At 49.8% G+C, this 20934-nt stretch overlaps 1 protein-coding gene across 6 annotated transcripts; it reads right to left on the bottom strand.

The window, feature by feature from the left end:
- Positions 1 to 812: 812 nt before the first annotated feature.
- On the bottom strand, positions 813 to 18530 carry LOC127491335 (zinc finger protein 19). Of its 6 annotated transcripts, XR_016225406.1 has the most exons (7): positions 14109 to 14400; positions 13682 to 13755; positions 10624 to 10750; positions 9579 to 9692; positions 8121 to 8192; positions 7759 to 7875; positions 7132 to 7268 (listed from the first exon to the last, which is right to left on the bottom strand). XR_016225406.1 is itself a non-coding variant. In XM_089320449.1 (6 exons), the coding sequence occupies exons 2-5, from the start codon at positions 13712 to 13714 to the stop codon at positions 8125 to 8127; spliced, it is 342 nt and encodes a 113-aa protein (XP_089176575.1). In that variant the 5' UTR covers positions 13715 to 13755; positions 14109 to 14400; the 3' UTR covers positions 7130 to 7268; positions 8121 to 8124. The 6 variants fall into 6 exon arrangements, 5 of the variants coding, with proteins under 5 accessions (XP_089176574.1, XP_069918816.2, XP_069918817.2 ...); XM_089320449.1 differs by lacking the exon at positions 7759 to 7875 and having other exon boundaries at positions 7130 to 7268; XM_089320448.1 differs by lacking the exons at positions 7759 to 7875; positions 8121 to 8192; positions 14109 to 14400 and adding an exon at positions 17950 to 18530 and having other exon boundaries at positions 813 to 7268.
- Positions 18531 to 20934: the final 2404 nt, after the last annotated feature.

Here is a 20934-nt window from a genome sequence, read left to right as displayed (position 1 = left end):
GCCTGAAGCGCTGGCATCTCATATGGGCACCGATTCTAGTCCTGGCTGCTCATCTTCCAATCCAGCTCTCTGCTATGGCCTGGGAAAGCAGCAGCAGATGACCCAAGTCCTTGGGCCCCTGTACCCACGTGGGAGACCTGTTAGAAGCTCCTGGCTCCTGGCTTGGGATCAGTGCAGTTCCAGCCATGCAGCCATCTGGGAAGTGAACCAGCAGATGGAAGACCTCTCTCTCTCTCCTCTCTCTGTAACTCTGGCTTTCAAATAAATAAAATAAATCTTTTAAATATATATATATATATAAACTAAATATTGTACGTCAGTAGCTACAGTGAATCGGAGCTATGTTATTTGCATTCTCCCCTTGTACTGAAAACATACTTAGTGTTCAAGATAGAATGTCTTCATCTCCGACATTGAGAACATATGTCTGCCCTTACCACTGCTATTCACCATCATATTGGGAGTCCTAGCAAGTGCAAAAAGGGCAGAAAAGGCGAGTGTAAAGCACTCAGATTGGAAAGCAGCAAAACTGTTACGCTGTGGGGCATGCTTACCTACATAGAAAATCCCAGAGAATCTACAACAGAGTTCCTAAAACTACTGAGTTAAGTAAGGTCACAGAATAAGGTCAAGGTACAAAATACCAATTCTTGGAACTTTCAATTGCCAATAATACAATTTTGAAATTTTTAAAGTACTATTTACAACAGCACAAAAAATTGAGATATTTAGGTGTGTCCAATAAAACATATGTAAGATATGCATAATGAAAACTATAATGACAAAGGAAATGAAAGACATAATTGAGAGATGTATTATATCCATTTATTGGAAACATCAATATTGCTAAGATGTCAGTTCTTCCCAAATTGATCTATATATTCCAAGCAATCCCAATCAAAATTCCAGGAAGACTTTTGTAGAAAACAAGATAACTCTATTATATTCTATCATATAATTCTATTGTATTCTAGCCATATAATAAAACTGAAAGAAAGCAATAGAGAAAGGAGGGGTTCCTTAATAAATTATGCTGAAACATTTGGATATCCCAATGGAAAAATGAAACTCTTTTAACCCACACCATTACTACAGTAAACTCCAAGTAGGTCAAGTAGGTTAAAAATTCCAATGAAGAGATCTAAAACTTTGATGAGAAAGTATGAGCAGTATGATTTCTACAAATGAGCTTCATCTTGTCTGCCCCACATCTGCGGCTGACCCCTGGCGTGGGGGCATCCACAAGGACTGAGCACCCTGCGGCCCAGCACTCCCAGGACGTGGACACAGCATCTCCAGAGGCACCTCAGGTGGCCTCCCTGGGCTTGCATGCCCTTGTGATCTACCTTCCCCAAACCCTCAGCCAACACTGATTCACCTGTTCCATTACTCTGCTGTGGAGGCTGCTGGAGGCCCAGCCATCCTCACGGGTGTATTTTCTGCTAATGGCCCAGGATACAGCTAAATATCCTATGACACAGAAGACAGCCCTTAAAAAAAATATTTTTTATCAGGTCCCAAATGTCAATAGTGCTAGGTTTCAAATGGAGAACAAAAGCAATTTCCTTCATTATAAAATCCCCTAACCTGATCAAAGGTCAGGACAGACATGCCATTCCAGACATTATGATGATAAACGTCAGGCTGCTGCTGCTTTTTTTTTTTTTTTTTTTGACAGATAAGAGTTACATAGTGAGAGAGAGAGAGAGAGACAGAGAGAAAGGTCTTCCTTCCATTGGTTCATCCCCCAAATGGCCGCTACAGCCAGAACTACGCCAATTCGAAGCCAGGAGCCAGGTGCTTCTCCCTGCTCTCCCATGCGGGTGCAGGGGCCCAAGCACCCAGGCCATCCTCCACCGCCCTCCTGGACCACAGCAGAGAGCTGGACTGGAAGAGGAACAATCGGGACTAGAACCTGGCGCCCATATGGGATGCTGGCGCCACAGAGGATTAACCAAGTGAGCCATGGCGCCAGCCCCAAATGTCAGGCTTTTACATGTAAGTATGAGTAACTTGTAGACAATTCTGGACTAATGTATTTGTAAATGTCAATAGTAAATCATAAATTATCAACACTGGCTCAAGAAGACAGTGAAATTGAACAACGCCTTTAACACAAAGAACTGTTAAAGGTCTCTTCTCTACCTCCAACTGGCTCAGGTAGCTTTATAGGGAGATATTTTCCAAACGTCCAAAGAACAGATAACTGCTTGGCTGTCCAGAATGTTCTACCTCAGAGAGAAAGAACAGCCTCTACTTTTAGTAACCAGGTATGATCTAGTTCCCAAATCTTAACAAAAATGGGGGAGGGGGATATGGAGGGCAACCATTTATGAATATAGGTACCAATATCCTAAACATATCCACAAAAACAATCCAGGAGGACTTAAAAAGAAATTTAAAATGCCGTATCTAACCAAGATTATAAGAATGGGGGCAGATGGAGCAGGGTAAGCTACTGCTGAGGACTCCTACATCCCATATTAAGAATGTCAGCTCGGGGCGGCCGCCGGCAGCGCCGGCATCCCATGTGGGCACCAGTCCAAGTGCCGGCTGTTCCACTTCCTATTGAGCTCTCTGCTATGGCCTGGGAGAGTACAAGATGGCCCAAGTTCTTGGGCCCCTGCACCTGTGCAGGAGACCCAGAGGAAGCTCCTGGCTTCTGTTTGGCGCAGCTCCAAATTGTTGCGGCCAACTGGGGAGGCCTCTCTCTCTGCATCTGCTTCTCTGTGTAAATCTGACTTTCAAATAAAATAAATCTTTTTTTTTTTAAAGATTTATTTTAGGGGCCGGGGTCATGGCGCAGTGGGTTACTCCTCCATCTGAGGCACCGGCATCCCACATGGGCACCAGTTCTAGTCCCAGCTGCTCCTCTTCCAACCCAGCTCTCTGCTATGGCCTGGGAAAGCAGTGGAAGATGCCCCAAGTCCTTGGGCCCCTGCATCCGCATGGGAGACTGGGAAAAGGCACCTGGCTCCTGGCTCCTGATCGATACAGCTCCAGCTGCTGCGGCCATTTGAGGAGTGAAGCAACGGAAGGAAGACCTTTCTCTCTGTCTCTCCTTCTCACTGTCTGTAACTTTACCTCTCAAATAAATAAAATCTTTTTAAAAAAAATCCTTTTTTTTTGAAAGACAGAGTTACAGAGAGAGGCAGAGACAGAGAGAGAGAGAGAGAAAGGTCTTCCATCCGCTGGTTCACTCCCCAGATGGCCGAAATGGCCGGAACCAGGAGCCAGGGGCCCAAGGACCTGGGCCATCTTCTACTGCTTTCCTAAGCCATAGCAGAGAGCTGGATCGGAAGGGGAGCAGCCGGGACTAGAACCGGTGCCCATACGGGATGCTGGTGCTTCAGGCCAGGGCCTTAACCCGCTGTGCCACAGCGCTGGCCCCAATAAATAAAATCCTTAAAAAAAAAAAAGAGTGCTAGCTCAGGTCCCGACTGCTGTGTTTCTGATCCAGTTTCCTGCTAACATGCGTGGGAAGCAGCAATGACAGCTTACACACTTGGTCCCAGCCTCCACATGGGAACCCAGATGGAGTTTCCAGGTACCTGGCTTTGGCCTGACCCAGCCCTTCCTCTAGCAGGCACTTGGGGAGTGATCCAGGGATGGAAGATCTCGCTCTTCTTATTCTCTCTCTCTCTCTCTCTCTCTCTCTCTCTGCCTTTCAAATAGATAAATAAATCTTAACAAATATGTACGAATGACAGGGCCAGCGCTGTGGCATAATAGGTTAAGCCTCTGCCTGCAGCACCAACATCCTAAATGGGTGCCAGTTCAAGTCCCAACAGCTTCACTTCCAATCCAGCTCCCTGCTATGGCCTGGGATAGCAGCAGCGGATGGCCCAAGTGCTTGCGCCCCTGCATTGACATGGGAGGCCTGGATGAGGCTCCTGGCTTCAGACTGGCCTGACTCTGGCTGTTGCAATCATTTGGGGAGTGAACTAGCAGATAGAGGACCTCTCTCTCTCTCTCTCTCTGTAACTCTGCCTCTCAAATAAATAAATGGAAGGAAGGAAGGAAGGAAGGAAGGGAGGGAGGGAGGGAAAAAAAGGATTAACCATGGCAAAGCTGTGAATAAAAGAAATTGTGCTTAAAAAAAAAATGTTGTGGGGCCAGCACTGTGGCGTAAAGCTGCCACCTGCAGTGCCAGCATCCCATATGGGTACCAGTTCTAGTCCCGGATGCTCCACTTCCCATCCAGTTCTCTGCTATGACCTGGGAAGGCAGTGGAAGATGACCCAAATCCTTGGGCCCCTACACACTGATATGGGAGACCTGGAAAAATCTCCTGGCTCCCGATTTCAGATTGGTCCAGCTCTGGCCATTGTGGCCAGGTGGGGAGTGAACCAGTGGATGGAAGCTCTCTCACTGCCTCTGCCTCTGCCTCTCTGTAACTCTGCCTTTCAAATAAATCTTTTTTCAAAATAAAAAAAAATGTTGTACAACTTAGGTGAGAATCTGGTGACAACAAAAGCTATATATAAAAGATATATAAATGGCCAGTGCCGCGGCTCAATAGGCTAATCCTCCTCCATGCGGCACCGGCACACCGGGTTCTAGTCCCGGTCGGGGCGCTGGATTCTGTCCCGGTTGCCCCTCTTCCAGGCCAGCTCTCGGCTGTGGCCAGGGAGTGCAGTGGAGGATGGCCCAGGTGCTTGGGCCCTGCACCCCATGGGAGACCAGGATAAGCACCTGGCTCCTGCCTTCAGATCAGCGCGGTGCGCCAGCCGCAGCACTCCAGCTGCGGCAGCCATTGGAGGGTGAACCAACAGCAAAGGAAGACCTTTCTCTCTGTCTCTCTCTCTCACTGTCCACTCTGCCTGTCAAAAAACAAAAAAAAAGATATATATGAATGATTTAGTATTAGAAAAATAGTATAATTAATTATATAATTAGGTCAAAGAAGAAATATCATCTTGAAATATATAAAATTCAGCAATCATCTTTATTAGAATAGGAAATAAATGCTTCTCTTTAAAGATCTTCTATTTGCACCAAGCACTGAGGTCTGGGTTGGACAGAAACTAAAGGAGGTCTTCAGAAGCCTTTCCACAGACTCAGGAGTGAAAAACAAACATTTGGGTGACTTTTCATCAGAGCAGAACCAAACCTAGAGTTTTGTTGGGTCTTAAGGAAAAATCCTCCTGCAGTGTTCTTTCTATTGAGGTTTATGGTGGATTACTGCAATATTGATTTGACCAGCATGAGGCTTAACACTGGACAAATGGCTTCTCTAAAGTCAGCCCTGATGCAGCGGGTTTGGAAATGACCTCAAACGTTTGTTTTGCAGAGTGAACCCTTCAGGACTCAATTGCACAGAACAGTGTAGGAGCTCACCCATCCTTGCTACTTGGGAAGGAAGCCAGATTCCACTGATCTGTTAGCTTTAAGTCAGTCAAATCAGAAAAGAGACGACGTTGCTGAAGAAAGAAATGGTCACACTGGCTCTGTATGTGTGGCACACTTAAATCTTACAGTTTTGTAATAGGGAATAAATAAATGGTTGAATTGGAAGAAAAAAAGATTTTTCTATTTAATACAGTTACATTCTCTAAGAAATATTTATTGATACTGTTTTATAACTTCAAACTTTCATCACAGTCATTTTGGAGATTTATTTATGTATTTGAAAGGCAGAGCTAGAGAGAGAAGGAGAGCAGAGAAAATGATCTTCCATCTGCTGGTTCACTCCCCAGGTGGTTACAAGAGCCAGGGCTGGGCCAGGCCAAAGCAGAGGCCTGGAACTCCAGCTGGGTCTCTCACATGTGTGGCAGGAGCCCAAGCACATAGGCCATCATCTGCTGCTTTCCCAGGTACATTAGCAGGGAGCTGGATAGGAAGTGGAACAGCCAGGACTTGAACCAGCACTCATATGGGATGTCTACATTACAAACAACAGCTTAACCCACTACACAATGCCACCCCCATCACAGTTTCTAAATTGCTGTAACTTTCATCCACACGGGATGCTGACACTTCACACTGGTTTAACAGAGGATTCATGGCTTTCCCACATTCGCACTACTCAAGTGTGTCTGCTTCTGTGTGAACCATTAAAATCACAGCTACAGCACTTCTAGCACATCACACACATGAGACGGCCTCGTGGTATGGACTCAGTAATGCCAGGTTATGTTAACTCTGAAGGCTCTGACACAGCTGAGACATTGAAATGACTCTACAACACATAAGGATTCTGCTTCAAGTGACATAAAATCCAACCCAAATTACTTAAGCAAAAAGAAACACACACAAACCAACCCCCCCCCCCCGCCCCCGGCCCCAGAATTTATTGATTCATCTCAGTGAAAAATCCAGAGGTGGGTTTAGCTCTCTCCATCTCTGCCACTTATAGTTCGACTATCTTCTCAGCCTTCCTGTGCTATCAAATTTAACATCCAAGAGAAGCAGGAAACTGCATGGTCACAGAGCTCATTCTCACTGGATGAACTACTGCAGAAGGAGGAGGGCAGATGCACCAGTCCGGGTCGCACACTCCACCCTTGCGAGGCAGAACAGAGCCTGAACTAAACCACAAGAACAGTCAGGTGGGGACCGTGATTTCCCAGAGAGACGTTACCAGGCAAATGGGGTAAAAAATGCCGGGAGTCCCAAATAGGCCAGGTCCAGCACAGGCTTCTCTCCTGAGTGGGCGTCCTGGTGACGCTGCAGCCGGGAGCACGTCCTAAAGGTCCTCCTGCACTTGCTACATGCGTAGGGTTTAGGCTTCTCTCTGCTGTGGGTTCTCTGATGCCTGCTTACTCTGGATGTAACAACGAAGGCTCTTCCACACTCACTACACTTGTAGGGTTTCTCCCCAGTGTGGATCCTCTGATGTATAACCAGCTGAGAACTACCGGGGAAGCCGTCGCCACACTGCTTGCAGAGGTAAGGCCTGTCCCCATTGTGGACCCTCTGATGCCTGGTCAGATTTGCGCTGTTACTAAAGGCCTTCCCACAGGCCTCGCACTGATAGGGCTTCTCGCCAGTGTGGATTCTCTGGTGTCTAATGTAGTAAGAAAAAAAGCTGAAGGATTTCCCACACTCCTCGCATTTGAAGGGCTTCCTTGCAGAGTGGACTTTCTCCCCCTTTCTTTCAGTATTTTTCACCGGGGGGACTTGCCGGTGCTGGCCCACTTCACTTGTCCCTGGAAAGTCAGTTGCCTGAGACGTGCTTATTGGCAGCCCGTGTGCCACTGTGAGGCCTCTTTCCTCAAAAATTTCATGTGTTGATGTGGCCCTCTTGGCGGTGCTGGTCTCTGCACCTGATATAAGAAGCAGAAAAAACTCAATCCAGGTCCTCCACTTGGGTAGCAGGAACCTAACCCCGGAACCTATCCCCTGCTGCCTCCCAAGATCCTCACTGGCAGGAATAAGCCAGAGTGAGGAATGGAACCCAGGCACAATCACATGAGACGTGGACATCCTAACTGACACCTTAACTGCTGGGCCAAAAATTCATGCCTGTGGCCAGGTTTTATGCCTTCTGTGCCTTTTTGCTCCTCAGTCAATCAAAGCCCACACTATGTCAAGTTGATATTTTGAAAACAGTCTTTATGTCTTTAGTGATAAGGCTGTTGTGATGGGTGTGTGGTGTCACTGTTCCTGCTTCATGCTCTGTTTAGCCTGATCACTTATTTCCTGTTTTCCTGTTCTGGTTTTGCCTGCTTTTTCATTTCCTATGTCCACACCTTAACTTCCTTAAGACAGAACTCTTCAGGTCTACCTTAACTGAGTTCTGGATTTGCCACTTACACTGATTAATTTACAGAGTTGGCTTAGTACATTCTGCAGCGGAGCAGGCTCTCCAACAGAAAGATGATGAGGATTTTCAATGCAAGCCAAGCTGTGTAATTTTAGATATTCTGGTAGCTATATTCAAAAAGTAAAGATAAAATGGTAAAATTAATTTTAATAATATATTTTAACTCAATATATCCAAAGTAGTGTCATTTATCATTTCAACATATGATCAATGTAAACATTGTTTAGATAATTTACATTTTTGTACTTAGTCTTCAAAAGGTGTGCATTTTATACTTTTAGCACATGTCCATTTGAACCAGCCTCATTTCAAGTACTTAACAGTTTACTAAGCACATGTAGCTGGCACCCACCATATTAGCACAGCAGCACAAACAACAAACTCCTGCATAAGCGCTCAGTCCTCAACTGTAAGCTCTTCAGTGCTTAATAGGAAAGACAAAAGAATGAATGCTCACAGGTGGGCTCTACAACTATCCAGTTAAAATGCACTCCCCAGATTCTCCCCCACACTAAATCATAAAGCTCTTCATAATTATATATGTGATACATAGGATAGGTGTGTAGTGTCACTGTGGTTTCAAATTGCATTTCCTGATGGCTATAGGAGTTGAACATCTTTTTACACATCAATTTGCCATCTGTATTTCCTCTCTGCTGAAACATCTGTTCATTCCTTTTGCACATTTTCTAACCGGATTATTTGTCTTTACTGGTGAGTACTAGTCCTCTGTCTCGTAGTATATTATCTCAGAAGTTATATTAGGTCTTATGTTCCCTTCCTTGAGCCAGGCCATCTTTCTTCCCACTCCATCCTGCAAAATAGTCTCTCTTTTTTTTAAGATTTATTTATTTGAAAGGCAGAGAAAGGGAGAGAGAGACCTTCCATCCACTGGTTCACTCCCCAAATGCCCACAACAGCCAGGGCAGGGCCAGGCCAAAGCCAGGAGCCAGGAACTCCATCCTGGGTTTCCACAAGGGTGGCAGGAACCCAGGTACTTGAGCCATCACTCACTGCCTCCCAGGCACATTAGCAGAAAGGTGGATGGGAAAAACACAGCAGCTAGTACTCAAACTGGTGCGCCAATCTGGGATGCAAGCGTCCCAAGCAGCTACTTCACCGGCTGACACAGTGTCCACCACTCTAAGACATGCTCATCTGTGGGGCTAAGAAGAAATGGCCGTGATCGTGCCTGATCTTCTAAACTGGAATTACCTTATCCTTGCACTGTGCTCCCCCAGCCTACTGCTCATACAGTACATCAACAACAGCAATGAACACATCCTCTACTTCTTAGCTCTTCATGTCTATCTCTACAACCAGTATCCTCCCGAGCTTCTTCTTCTTCTTCTATTTTTTTTTTTTTTTTTTTTTTTTTTTTTACAGGCAGAGTGGACAGTGAGAGAGAGAGAGACAGAGACAAAGGTCTTCCTTTTGCCATTGGTTCACCCTCCAATGGCCGCTGCGACCGGCGCGCTGTGGCCGGCATACCGCGCTGATCCAAAGGCAAGAGCCAGGTGCTTCTTCCTTGTCTCCCATGGGGTGCAGGGCCCAAGCACTTGGGCCATCCTCCACTGCACTCCCTGGCCACAGCAGAGAGCTGGCCTGGAAGAGGGGCAACCGGGACAGAATCCGGCGCCCCGACCGGGACTAGAACCCGGTGTACAGGCGCTGCAAGGTGGAGGATTAGCCTAGTGAGCCGCGGCACCGGCCCCGAGCTTCTTAAACTAATTCTTGCACACAGCAATTGCTCAGAAACCGCTGACCTGATGAGGGGCTGCAGTAGCCAGCCCTACACCTGCTCCCTTACCTTTGAGGCTGTCTCTTGTCCTCCCTGCAGGGGCGTCATCCTTTGCCTCCAGGTCCCTCGGCAACTCCCCTCTTTCCAGAAGCGAGATCAGGGAAAGTTTGCAAACTGGGTACCCTGAAAAGGGAGGGAAACACGGAGCTCCTGGGGAGGAGTCTCACATTAGTGTCCCTAAGGCCCCCTAAGGCCTCATGTCCGCAGCATCAAGAGGAGGAAATGCCAGAGTGGCTCAGTAAGGACAAAGCCCATAGACATAGGCTGCAGCATGGCAAGGCCCAAGCAGATTTTGATCCAAAAGAAACAGAACCTTCAAGGCCGGCACGTGGCTCACTTGGTTAGTCCTCTGCCTGCGGCACTGGCATCCCATATGGACGCCAGGTTCTAGTCCTGGTTGCTCCTCTTCCAGTCCAGCTCTCTGCTGTGGCCTGGGAGGGCAGTGGAGGATGGCCCAAGTGCTTGGGCCCCTGCACCTGCATGGGAGACCAGGAAGAAACACCTGGCTCCTGGCTTCAGATCAGCACAGCACCAGCCGTAGCAGATATTTGGGGAGTGAACCAATGGAAGGAAGACCTTTCTCTCTGTCTCTCTCTCTCTCTGTCTATAACTCTACCTGTCAAATAAAAAAAAAAAAGAAAGAAAAAGAAACAGAGAACTTTCGACCTCTCCCTAAAATGTCATTCAGAGAGCTTGCAAGCATCACCTTGTAAGACACACACAGGTCAAGGGACGCACTGAGGAAGTCTTCCTTAGACCACTGAAAGGGCTGAAGGAAGCCAAGAACTGCAGCTGGGGATGCTTCTCCCGCACTGGGTCCTGCACAGAACCCCTTAGGGTGCGAAGTACTTTCACCAGAATGCAGAAGAAACCACATTAGTTTCAAACTAACCTTGGGCCTCTCCCTCCCTTCTCTCCCTTATTGAAATCCTCTGGGGATGAGGGACCAAGAATTTTTTTCCCTTGAAAAATGTGGAAAGTTATTAGATCCATGCCCCCATTCCACCCCTACCTTTGTCCTATGGATCTGAGCTCCAAAGGCAAGTGGCCTTACCCAAGGAAGTCAAATTCCTGTAATTCGTCAGCATCACCTCCCGGTACAGCGCCCTCTGAGCTGGAGAAAGGTCAGCCCACTCTGTCTGGCTGAAGTACACGGCCACGTCCTCGAAGGTCACCAGCTCCTACAATGACAGGTTCCTGCTGCCCCCGAGCCAGTCCTCTGGCTCTGGGCCAAAGTGTGGGAGAGAGGGAGCAGAATGGGGGCTGGGAAATGAAGAAGGGTGAAAGACTACAGCCCAGAGTGCTAGTGAACAACTACACCTACAATCACAACGCCAGACACTCCTCTCACACTTGCAGCAGCTGTGACGTGCACACTGATTTACTACCACCAAACACCGCCTCACGTTTACAACAATCTGGAACAGAAAAAGTCTGTGTGAAGACCCTTCCTGAAGCAACCCTCCTCCGGTTGCACAGGCCCTTCCAGTCTTTCACTCTCCACAAGCAGACGATCGGCCTCAAAGGCCCTTCCAATGGTGACATTTCCGGACGGGCCTGCTGCCTGTCCCCACATCACTGGCCTAGTGTGGGTGCGCCCATCTCTCGTGCTCCCTGCACTTACACCACGACCTGCTGTGTTCCCACAGCTCCCTGTTCTACCCCAGGCCTCACCCCCACTCCTGGGGAACATGGCCACAGCTGGTTGAAATGACCCTGTTTCCAGTGTCCTTCATCCGAGGTGTGAACCTTGCCGTATCTCCCTCCCCCGACTGAGCACCTCCAGCAGAGGGGACACAGCGCGGCCCTGAAAGCCTCCCCAAGTCCAGGAGTTCTCCACGGGAAAAGCGTTCCTGATCCTAATGACTGCTAGGCAGCTGCCGAGGCCTGGACACTTCTGTCCCTATGAAAACGCATGCCGGGGCTTGGTTCCCAGTGCAGCAGGGTCGGGAGGCGGGGCCCAGCAGGAAGCGTCTGGGTCATGCAGACAGATCCCTTATGAACGGATGAATGCCTTGCTCACGTGCGTGGTACTGGAGTTGTCACCGCAGGAGTAAAAGGCAAGGCCACCCCTCACGTTCTCTCTGCGTCACACGAGTCACTGCCCGCCCGCTTCTTTCCTCCGAAAGAGGAAGCAGCACGAGGCTCTCACCACTCACATCTGCCAGACCCTGGGCCTCTCAGCCTCCAGGACCGTGAGCTGAAATAAACCCCTCTTCTTCAGGAATCACCCAATCTCGGCGTCCTGCTCTGGCGACAGAAGATGGACGGAGACAGAAGCCCTTCTGGCTTTCTTGTCCCCTCCCAGATCATCTGGCCACTACTAAGCAAAGCTGCCCACGGGCCACAGCTCTGCCTTCCCGGGCAGCACCAAGGCCTGGTCCCTCTCACCTCCTGGTGCCCCCCCTGCTGTGGTAATCCTCCCTTCCCCTCGCTCCAGGGCCTCCTGTCACAGCACTGCCTGGTGACCTCCCAGTGATGCATCTGATGCATCCGAGCCACAAACCAACACTGAGCACACCTCACTCCCTAAACTGGCTCCTTCCCCTGGTGCACAAGAACTGCTCAGGACAAGGAGGAGCGAGTGCTGGTGCCCAGGCATGAGGGTGGCTACTGCTTGTCCTCCTGTCTCAGTCAGCAGCAGCACTTTCCGTGCGGTCCCAGCTAGAAATCTGAATGTCACTCTTGGCTCCCGCCTTGTCATTGCTCAGTACTGACAAAGAAGCTGTAGTCAAGCCCTGCCTCCTTTATCTCCTAAACATTTCCTGAGTCTGACTGCTACTCACCATTGCTGCTTCCCACTGCAGCAGTGCTCCAAGCTCATCCTCCACGTCTACTTTCTGTCCAGCACCCAGACTGATCTTTACAAAATGCCAACCCTCCCTCAACCTGGACAGATCGTCACACAACAGCAAACTGAAATCCGAGACCCTGAGCCAGAGCTCTAGAGGCAGCAACAAGAATAGACACAGGAAATAGCCAAGAGGCTCCGTGACAGAGTCCAAAGAGGGATGGCAGAATCAGAAGGAGAGTCTTACAGAGAAGGAAACAGGACTCCTATGGAATGGACAAAGTGACAAGAAGGAATGAAAAGGAGCAAGTGGCTCAGAAGTCTAACAGTGACCATGACAGTGACGTGACCACACCAGCACCAGGGAGGAAATGCAGGGAGAACTGCAGAAGGTGCAGGGAAGACACAAACATGTCAGCAGTGTGTTGAGACCAGGCTACCAGGCAGGGTGACAGGAAGGGGAGGGAGCACAGATCTGTAACTGCTAGTGGAGATGAGATCACAGCTGCTGAGTTGCAAGATAGAGACGCTCTCAGGAGACAGAGACCCCCCAGGCAGCACTAAGCAGCCCACTAGTCTGCAGAAGGGAAACACACTTGGCAACATGTTTTTTCCTAACCTGGAAACAAGCGGTGTTGTTGCCATCTGACAGAGGCAGTCAGCTGAGGCACAGAGTTAAGCGACTGGCTTAAGGCTGCAATACCACTGAGGGCTGACGGGACACCCAACCGGAAATTGCCACCGGTGCCAAGTGTCCTACTGCATCCATCAACCAGAGGCGCTGACTCTCAGAGAGGCATTTATGTGCCCTTTCTGGACCAGTTTCCCCTCAGTGATCCTGAGACCTCAACTTCCAACTTCTTTGGGGAGGAAAATGGTGCAAGTTCCCTTTTCCTCGTCTTTTTCCTGCTGTCCCTCTGCTGCACTTCCTAAGAACCTTGTGGCCTTGCTGATCCCAACCACCCCACCCTACACTGGGTTCACACATCACCAGGCTGAGCCCCCCATTCTCACAGATCCTGCTGTTGAGGAAGCTGCTTGACCTGGGGACTCTCCAGCCCTCAAGAGCTTCTCAGAGGCCAAGAGGCCAAGAGGCTGGACTTCTGCTTCCCAGGTCACTCTCATTAGTAAGCTCTATCCATCGCTCCCTGGGCCCTGCAGTCTGGCTGCTCAGCCCTCAGCTCTCCCTCCCCAGTATTCTGTCCCACTGGGAGTCTTGCCTCGGGGCTCACTAGAAGAGTCCTCAATACAGCCCAGTGCACGCGCCGCACACACACACACACACTCCCTTTCTTTCAAATCAGATCTCCCTAAGGCTGACCTGAGGGATCCACAGCTGGGCTTTCAGGAGCATGGCTGCTGTCACCTGGGCTCCCTCTCAAGGAGGAGCAGGGGCTGAAAGAAGAAGCAAAGAGAACCAAGTGAGTCCTGCCCAGCCAAGGTCTTTCCTTCCAACTTGCAAACCTGTATCAGCTGCTGGTAAGAACAGCTAGCAGTCCCTGGTGGCTCGCAAGGGCTAGCCTTGGAGCTCAGCACTTTGCACTCATTCAAACGCCAGGAGATGTTTAACACTGTTGTCCTCACCAAGATGAGGCCATGAGACTTGGAAAGTTAAGCAGTTATCTTAGGCTGCTAGACTTGTATTCACAGTCACAAGGGAACATTTTGTTTCCCAAATAAAAAGTATATAAGGCAAAAAAAAAAAAAAAAAGTACACAAAAAAGAGCAACAACAGAACGTGCACATACCCTACACACCTGCAGCTTAGGGCCCAGGACAAGCAGATTCAGACTCTAGCAGGTCAGACAACACCCTGGAGCTGCTTGTGGGTTTTCATTTCCTTTACGCACAGTGGCAGTGAGAAATGCACAAGGAACAGCCACTGCCCCCAACGGCACTGGGGCCACGGGAGATGTCCGCCTTTGTGTCCGTGGCAGCAGGTAGACACACACAGAGACACCTGCATACATCCACACACAGCCGCATACAGTCACCCACACACACATAGTCGTGTCTGCATGTTCACATCCAGCCACAGGCAGCCGCGACTCACCATGGCCCCCCGCCCCCGCGCTGCTTATATGGGCTTACAGACAATGGCCCAGAGCCAGGCAGTCACACAACAGCCGTGTGGGCAGCTAGCCAAGCAGGTGGGCCTGCTGGTTGCCATGACACTGGTGCCATAGAGGCACACAGATAAGAGGCATAAGGCGTGGGAACTTGATAACTTTGCTTTCTCACACTTAACACACACACACACTCACGCACAAACGCAGATGAATAAACTCAACAAGAAAGATACTAAACTTATAGAAAAACTGTAAAATACTATGAAAAATATCAGTAAAAGATAAGTCCCTAGATGGAAAAAAATCAGTAATATTTTATAATGTCGACTTTCCCCCAAACTAATCCACAAATCTAATAACTTACTGTTTGTTACTCAGAGCCTGTTATGCTCAGCAGTATGCTAAACACTTCAGGTGAATCTCATTTAAGTCTCAGAACAACCCTTTGTGTGAGTTTTTTTTCCTGCTGTCTCTAAACAGATGAGTAGACCAAAATTAAGAGATGAAGAAACTATCAGGGGCCAGCACTGTGCCACAGTGGGTAAAGCCGCTGCCTGTAGTGCCAGCATCCCATATGGTCGCTGGTCCAAGTCTCGACTACTCAAGTTCCGATCCAGCTCTCTGCTATGGCTTGTGAAAGCAGTAGAAGATGGCCCAAGCACTCGGGCCCCTGCACCCATGTGGGAGACCTGGAAGAAGCTCCTGGCTCCTGGCTTCAGATCAGTGCAGCTCTGGCTGTTGCAGCCAGCTGGGGAGTGAACCAGCAGATAGAAGACCTCTCTCTCTCTGCCTCTCCTTTTCTCTCTGTGTAACTCTTTCAAATAAATAAATAAACCTATAAAAAAAATCCCTTTACTGTGGAAAAACTACCCCTAATTTAAAAAAAAAAGAAAGAAAGAAACTATCAAATTAAGGAGCAGGTATCTGGCACAGCAGTGAAGTCCGTATCAGAGTGTTTCGTTGTTGTTGAAAGTCAAAGTTACACAGGGAGAAGGAGAGGGAGAAAGAGAGGTTCACTCTCCAGATGGCCGCAACGGCTGGAGCTGCACTGATCCGAAGCCAGGAGCCAGGAGGTTCTTCCGGGTCTCACACGCGGGTGCAGGGCCCAAGGACTTGGGCCATCTTCTACTGCTTTCCCGAGCTATAGCAGAGAGCTGGATCAGAAGTGGAGCAGCTGGGACCTGAACTGGTGCCCATATAGGATGCTGGTGCTGCAGGCGGTGGCTTTACCCACTACGCCACAGCACTGCCCCCTCAAAGTGTTTTTGTTGTTGTTGTTGTTGACAGGCAGAGTGGACAGTGAGAGAGAGAGACAGAGAGAAAGGTCTTCCTTTGCCGTTGGTTCACCCTCCAATGGCCGCCTCGGCCAGCGCGCTGTGGCCGGTGTACCGCGCTGATCTGAAGCCAGGAGCCAGGTGCTTCTCCTGGTCTCCCATGGGGTGCAGGGCCCAAGCACTTGGGCCATCCTCCACTGCACTCCCGGGCCATAGCAGAGAGCTGGCCTGGAAGAGGGGCAACCGGAACAGAATCCAGCGCCCCCCGACCGGGACTAGAACCTGGTGTGCCAGCGCCACAAGGCAGAGGATTAGCCTAGCGAGCCGCGGCGCCGGCCCCCTCAAAGTGTTTTAAGTCCCAGCTACTCCACTACCAGCTTCCTTAGAATGTATTTCCTGTGAAGGCAGCAAACGATGGCTCAGGTACTTGGGTTTCTGCTACCCACATGAAAGACCCAGATAGAGTTCTGTGCTCCTGGCTACAGCCTGGCCCTTTCCTGGCTGTTGCAGTCACCTGGGGAGTGAACCACATGGGGCAAGGTTCTCTGTGTGTGTGGTCTCTCCTTGCACCTGTACTGAACATGTGCAGACTTGATTCCATGATACCTATATCTGTCTCTCCTGTACCTCCCTCCCCATTTCCTTCTCTCTCTCCATCTTTCTTTCCTTTGTTGCTCTGCCTTTCGAATAAATCGATATTTTTACAAAACTACTTCTGGGGCTGACCTTGTGGCATTAAATTAAGCTGCTACCTGTGATGCCAGCATCCCATGTGGGCAGCTGTTGGAGACCTGATTGCTCCACTTCCAATCCAGCTCCTTGCTAATGCGCCTGGGAAAGCAGTGGAGGACGGTCCAAGTGCTTGGGTCCCTGTCACCCACAAAGGAGACCTGGAAGAAGCTCCTGGCTTCTGGCTTTGGCCTAACACAGCCCCAGCTATTGCAGCCAATTGGGCAATGTACCAGCAGATGGAAGATCTCTCTCTGCCTCTCCTTCTCTCTCTCTGGAAACAGGTAGGTGGTGATCTAAAAACCCTGCAGAGGCATAATCGTTCCAAACCAACGGGGGAACTACCCTCATCAAGGAAAACCTTAGAAGAACTAAAGAGGCTAAAAAGTGGGCATCTTTACCCAAGAAACCACATTGTAGGCCGGCACCGCGGCTCACAAGGCTAATCCTCCACCTTGCGGCGCTGGCACACTGGGTTCTAGTCCCGGTCAGGGCACCAGTTCTGTCCCGGTTGCCCCTCTTCCAGGCCAGCTCTCTGCTGTGGCCCGGGAGTGCAGTGGAGGATGGCCCAAGTGCTTGGGCCCTGCACCCCATGGGAGACCAGGAGGAAGCACCTGGCTCCTGGCTTCAGATCGGCGCAGCACACCAGCTGTAGAGGCCATTTGAGGGGGCCAATGGAAGAAAGACCTTTCTCTCTGTCTCTCTCTCACTGCCTAACTCTGCCTGTCAAAAAAAAAAAAAAAAAAAAAAAAGAAAGAAAGAAAGAAATCACATTCTAGAAGAACAGCAGTCCTCACTGATCCAAAGTTTTGCTTTTCTCAGTTCGTTAGCTGTATACAACATATTTCAGAAATAATTTATGAATTTTAAATAACTTTTGGTATGTTATATTGTTTCATTTTATTATTAGTTCCTATTATTAATCTTACTCAGCCTGATTCATAAGTGTGTAAATTAATCGAAGGTATATATGTATAGGAAAAACAGTATGTATAATGTTTGGTACTGCCTGCCGCTTCCGGCACTCACTGGGGTATCACCGAGGCCACTGTAAAAGGCCAAAGGGACTGCAGTGGACCCAAGGGTTAGGGGGAGGCGCAGGACACCAGGCCACGCCTGGCCTTGTGCACGTTATCAACGTCGGTCTTCTGCCACAGCGGAGATATTTCGGGGTGCAGGGGGGACAGGGACAGATCGGATTTGGTTAATTCTGACTTTCCCATGGAGCCGCAAGTTCATGCGTGTCTCAGTTGTATCGCTGAAACTCAGGCGCACTCGCGAGGCACGCATCGCCGAGCCACACCCAGCACCTGCACCCACGCCCACAGTCCCCATTCCGAAAAGGGTCGCAGCAGGGAAGCGAAGGAATCCCAGGGAGTGCGGGTTCCCCAGATCCTCGAGCCCGTCGCCAGGCTCGCTCCCCGGCTCGACCCAGGAGAACAGAACAGCAGCCTCTTCCTGCGGTGCGAGACGCAAACCTTTGCTGCACGAACCGAAGCCGCCGACGCCACACTCACCTGCAGCGGCGAGCGGCGCGACGCTCCGGAAGTGCGTCACCGCTGGGCGCCACGCGCTGGCGCGGCCGCTTGCTTTCCTCGGCGATGCAGGAGGTCTTTCTAGGGCCATCTAATTTTCTCCGCAGGCATTTCGTAGGACATTGCTTTCTGTCCGCGGCGCCTTTGGTGGCCCTGCTGTTCAGCCTTCGGACGGAGCAGAGGAAGCAAAAGGCCTACCTGGATGAGTTCCAGCGCTTTGTGTGTCTCTTTTTCGACTGCACTCCAGTTGTCTCTGTCCACTGGATCGGGTTGTTATTTCCTTGTCCATGGACCTAGTGACAATTGTAGGGTAAAGAATGAGTTTCAGGGGCCGCCGCTGTGGAGTAGGTTAAACTTCCGCCTGAGGCGCCGGCATCGCATATAGGTCCCGGCTGCTCCTTTTCCGATCCAGTTCCCGGCCAATGTGCTTAGGAAAGCAGAGGAAGATGACGCCTGCACATGAGTGGGAGACCTGAAAGAAGCTCCAGGCTTCAGGTCAGCTCAGATCCGGCCGTTGCGACCATCTGGGGAGTGAACCAGAAGATGTAGAACCTTTCTCTCTGTAACTCTACCCCTCAAATAGGTAAATAAATGTTTTAATTTTTATTTTATTTATTTGAAAGAGTTACAGAGAGAGGTAGAGACAGAGAGAGGTCTTCCATCCGCTGGTTCACTCCCCCGATGGCTGCAATGGCCGGAGCTGCGTAGATCCAAAGCCAGGAGCCAGGAGATTGTTCCGGGTCTCCCACGTGGGTGCAGGGGCCCAAGGACTTGGGCCATCTTGTACTGCTTTCACAGGCCATAGCAAAGAGCTGGATCGGAAGAGGAGCAGCCAGAATTCGAACCAGTGCCCATATGGGATGCCGGCGCTTCAGGCCAGGACTTTAACCCACTGAGCCACAGCGACAGCCCCAATAAAATCTTTAAAAAAAAATGAGGAAGAAAGAAGGCAGCAGAAATAATAATAGATTTCAGCTTTGTCCCAGAGCCAAGAGGAATGTATTGTAAGGGGTCCAGTCACAACGATGAAGAGCTGAATCCAGGCAGTGCCTCTCACAAACTCTCTGATGGGAATGGACTGCACCTGTAGACAGACTCGATCGCATCTGTGTGACCCCCCCTTAGCATCTACGCAGCCTTTTGGGTGGCACCTCTCTAGAAGTCTATCTCCACGTATTCTCCCCCCCCCCCTTTTTTTAAGGAATTATTTTATTTATTTGAAAGACAGAGTTATGGGCCGGCGCCGCAGCTCAATTGGCTAATCCTGCGCCTGCAGCGCTGGCACCCTGGGTTCTAGTCCCGGTTGGGGCGCTGGTTCTGTCCCGGTTGCTCCCTTTCCAGTCCAGCTCTCTGCTGTGGCCAGGGAGTGCAGTGGAGGATGGCCCAAGTGCTTGGGCCCTGCACCCACATGGGAGACCAGGAGGAGGCACCTGGTTCCTGGCTTCGGATTGGTGCTATGCGCTGGCCGTAGCAGCCATTTGTGGGGTGAACCAACGGAAGGAAGACCTTTCTCTCTGTCTCTCTCTCACTGCCTAACTCTGCCTGTCAAAAATAAAAATAAATAAATAAATAAAGAGTTACAGAGAGAGGTAGAGCCAGAGAGAGAGAGAAGTCTTCCAGTCCGCTGGTTCACTCCCCAAATGACTGCAACGGTCAGAGCTGATCTGATCCAAAGCCAGGAGCCAGGAGCCTCTTCCTGGGTTTCCCACGTGGGTGCAGGAGCCCAAGGACTTGGGCCATCTTCTACTGCTTTCCCAGGACACAGCAGAGAGCTGAATCAGAAGTGGAGCAGCCAGGACTTGAACTGGCGCCCACATGGGATGCGGCACCACAGGCTGGAGCTTTAACTCCTGTGCCACAGTGCCACGCCTTCTTCCTTTTCCTCACACAGGCTTAGCTTGCAGAGTGCTCCATAATTGCCAGGGTTTACTCTGCCTCAGTGGCTTTTGCTTGACAAAGAACAAAATGTTTGGAGACTCCACTTTCTTCACATCAGGATCATTCCATCTTTCTATCGAGGAAACTGAGTCCTGGAAATATAAGGCATATCTGAAATCTCACAGTGATGGAGGAGGCTTCCTGCCCACCTTTGTACCAAGACCCTGGCTTTTGTCTCTGTCCCCACTACTTCAACTCAGCTACGGAGGGCCTTAACATCTCTTGGCACTCTGCACAAAGCCACTTTGAGATGAAGCAGACAGTGCGATCAGCAGAATCCCACGTGCCCTTCTTAGAGCTCAGCCCCAACAATACCAGGCTAAAGCTGCCTTGCTACTGGCACCCCTAGCCTGACCTCGGTCCAACTGGGAGTCCCCGCAGTGTGGACCTTTTGCCTGGAACTAAGTGTGACACCAGGATAAAGGAGGCGTATCATGTGCAGTGGTTTCTCTTCTGTAACACGAGGCAGTCAGGTACGACCACGCCAGGTGTCCTAATTCCCTGCACTGTTAAGACCATGATTTGCCACTACCATGGAATCCACGTTGCCCTTGCCGCTTTCTAAATGATTTATAAAGAAGAGCACAAAGCTATCTGATGCCTGGACACAGAGACAGCTCTGGGGTGCTGATGTCTGTGGTTTTGTAGGGCTACGAAAGTGAGCTCCGGCCAGGAGGAAGTCAGAGCCTCTGTGGTTACTGTCAGGATCGTGGCACAGCAGGGAACTGGAGCTCCGTCTTTACACCAGGGTGACACACAGGTGAGGAGCACAGCCTGGCATCAGGGACTGTGGCAACGTTTGTCCAGGCAAAAGGGGGCATAAACCAAGGCATCAAAAACAACTCTCGGGCTTTGTACAGAATGCGAATGCCTCAAGGAAGAATGTTTTTATCCATTACTGTATTCCCAGTTTCTAGAGCAGCATCCATAACTAGGTTCATAATCTGTAACAGGGATGAATGGTCAGACATAAATAAATATATTACTCATATAAACAACAGAGATACAATGTAGACACTCAATTTAGAG

This window comes from Oryctolagus cuniculus, chromosome 18 (genome assembly GCF_051225735.1).
Source record: "Oryctolagus cuniculus isolate XC-2025 breed Fujian yellow rabbit chromosome 18, ASM5122573v1, whole genome shotgun sequence".
NCBI lineage: Eukaryota > Metazoa > Chordata > Mammalia > Lagomorpha > Leporidae > Oryctolagus > Oryctolagus cuniculus.
Note: the sequence above shows the minus strand (reverse complement) of the source record. Positions and strands in the feature narration are given on the sequence as shown.

What these genes read in the sequence shown, in the direction of transcription:
- LOC127491335 (XM_089320448.1), bottom strand. Translation starts at nt 13,714, where the DNA reads ATGCTCCTGAAAGCCCAGCTGTGGATCCCTCAG. An exon ending in CCCAGCTGTGGATCCCTCAG is followed by an intron (nt 10,751 to 13,681) that starts GTCAGCCTTAGG and finishes CTGTCATTGTAG; the next exon opens with GAGCTGGTGACCTTCGAGGA. An exon ending in CAGGAATTTGACTTCCTTGG is followed by an intron (nt 9,693 to 10,623) that starts GTAAGGCCACTT and finishes CTCCCTTTTCAG; the next exon opens with GGTACCCAGTTTGCAAACTT.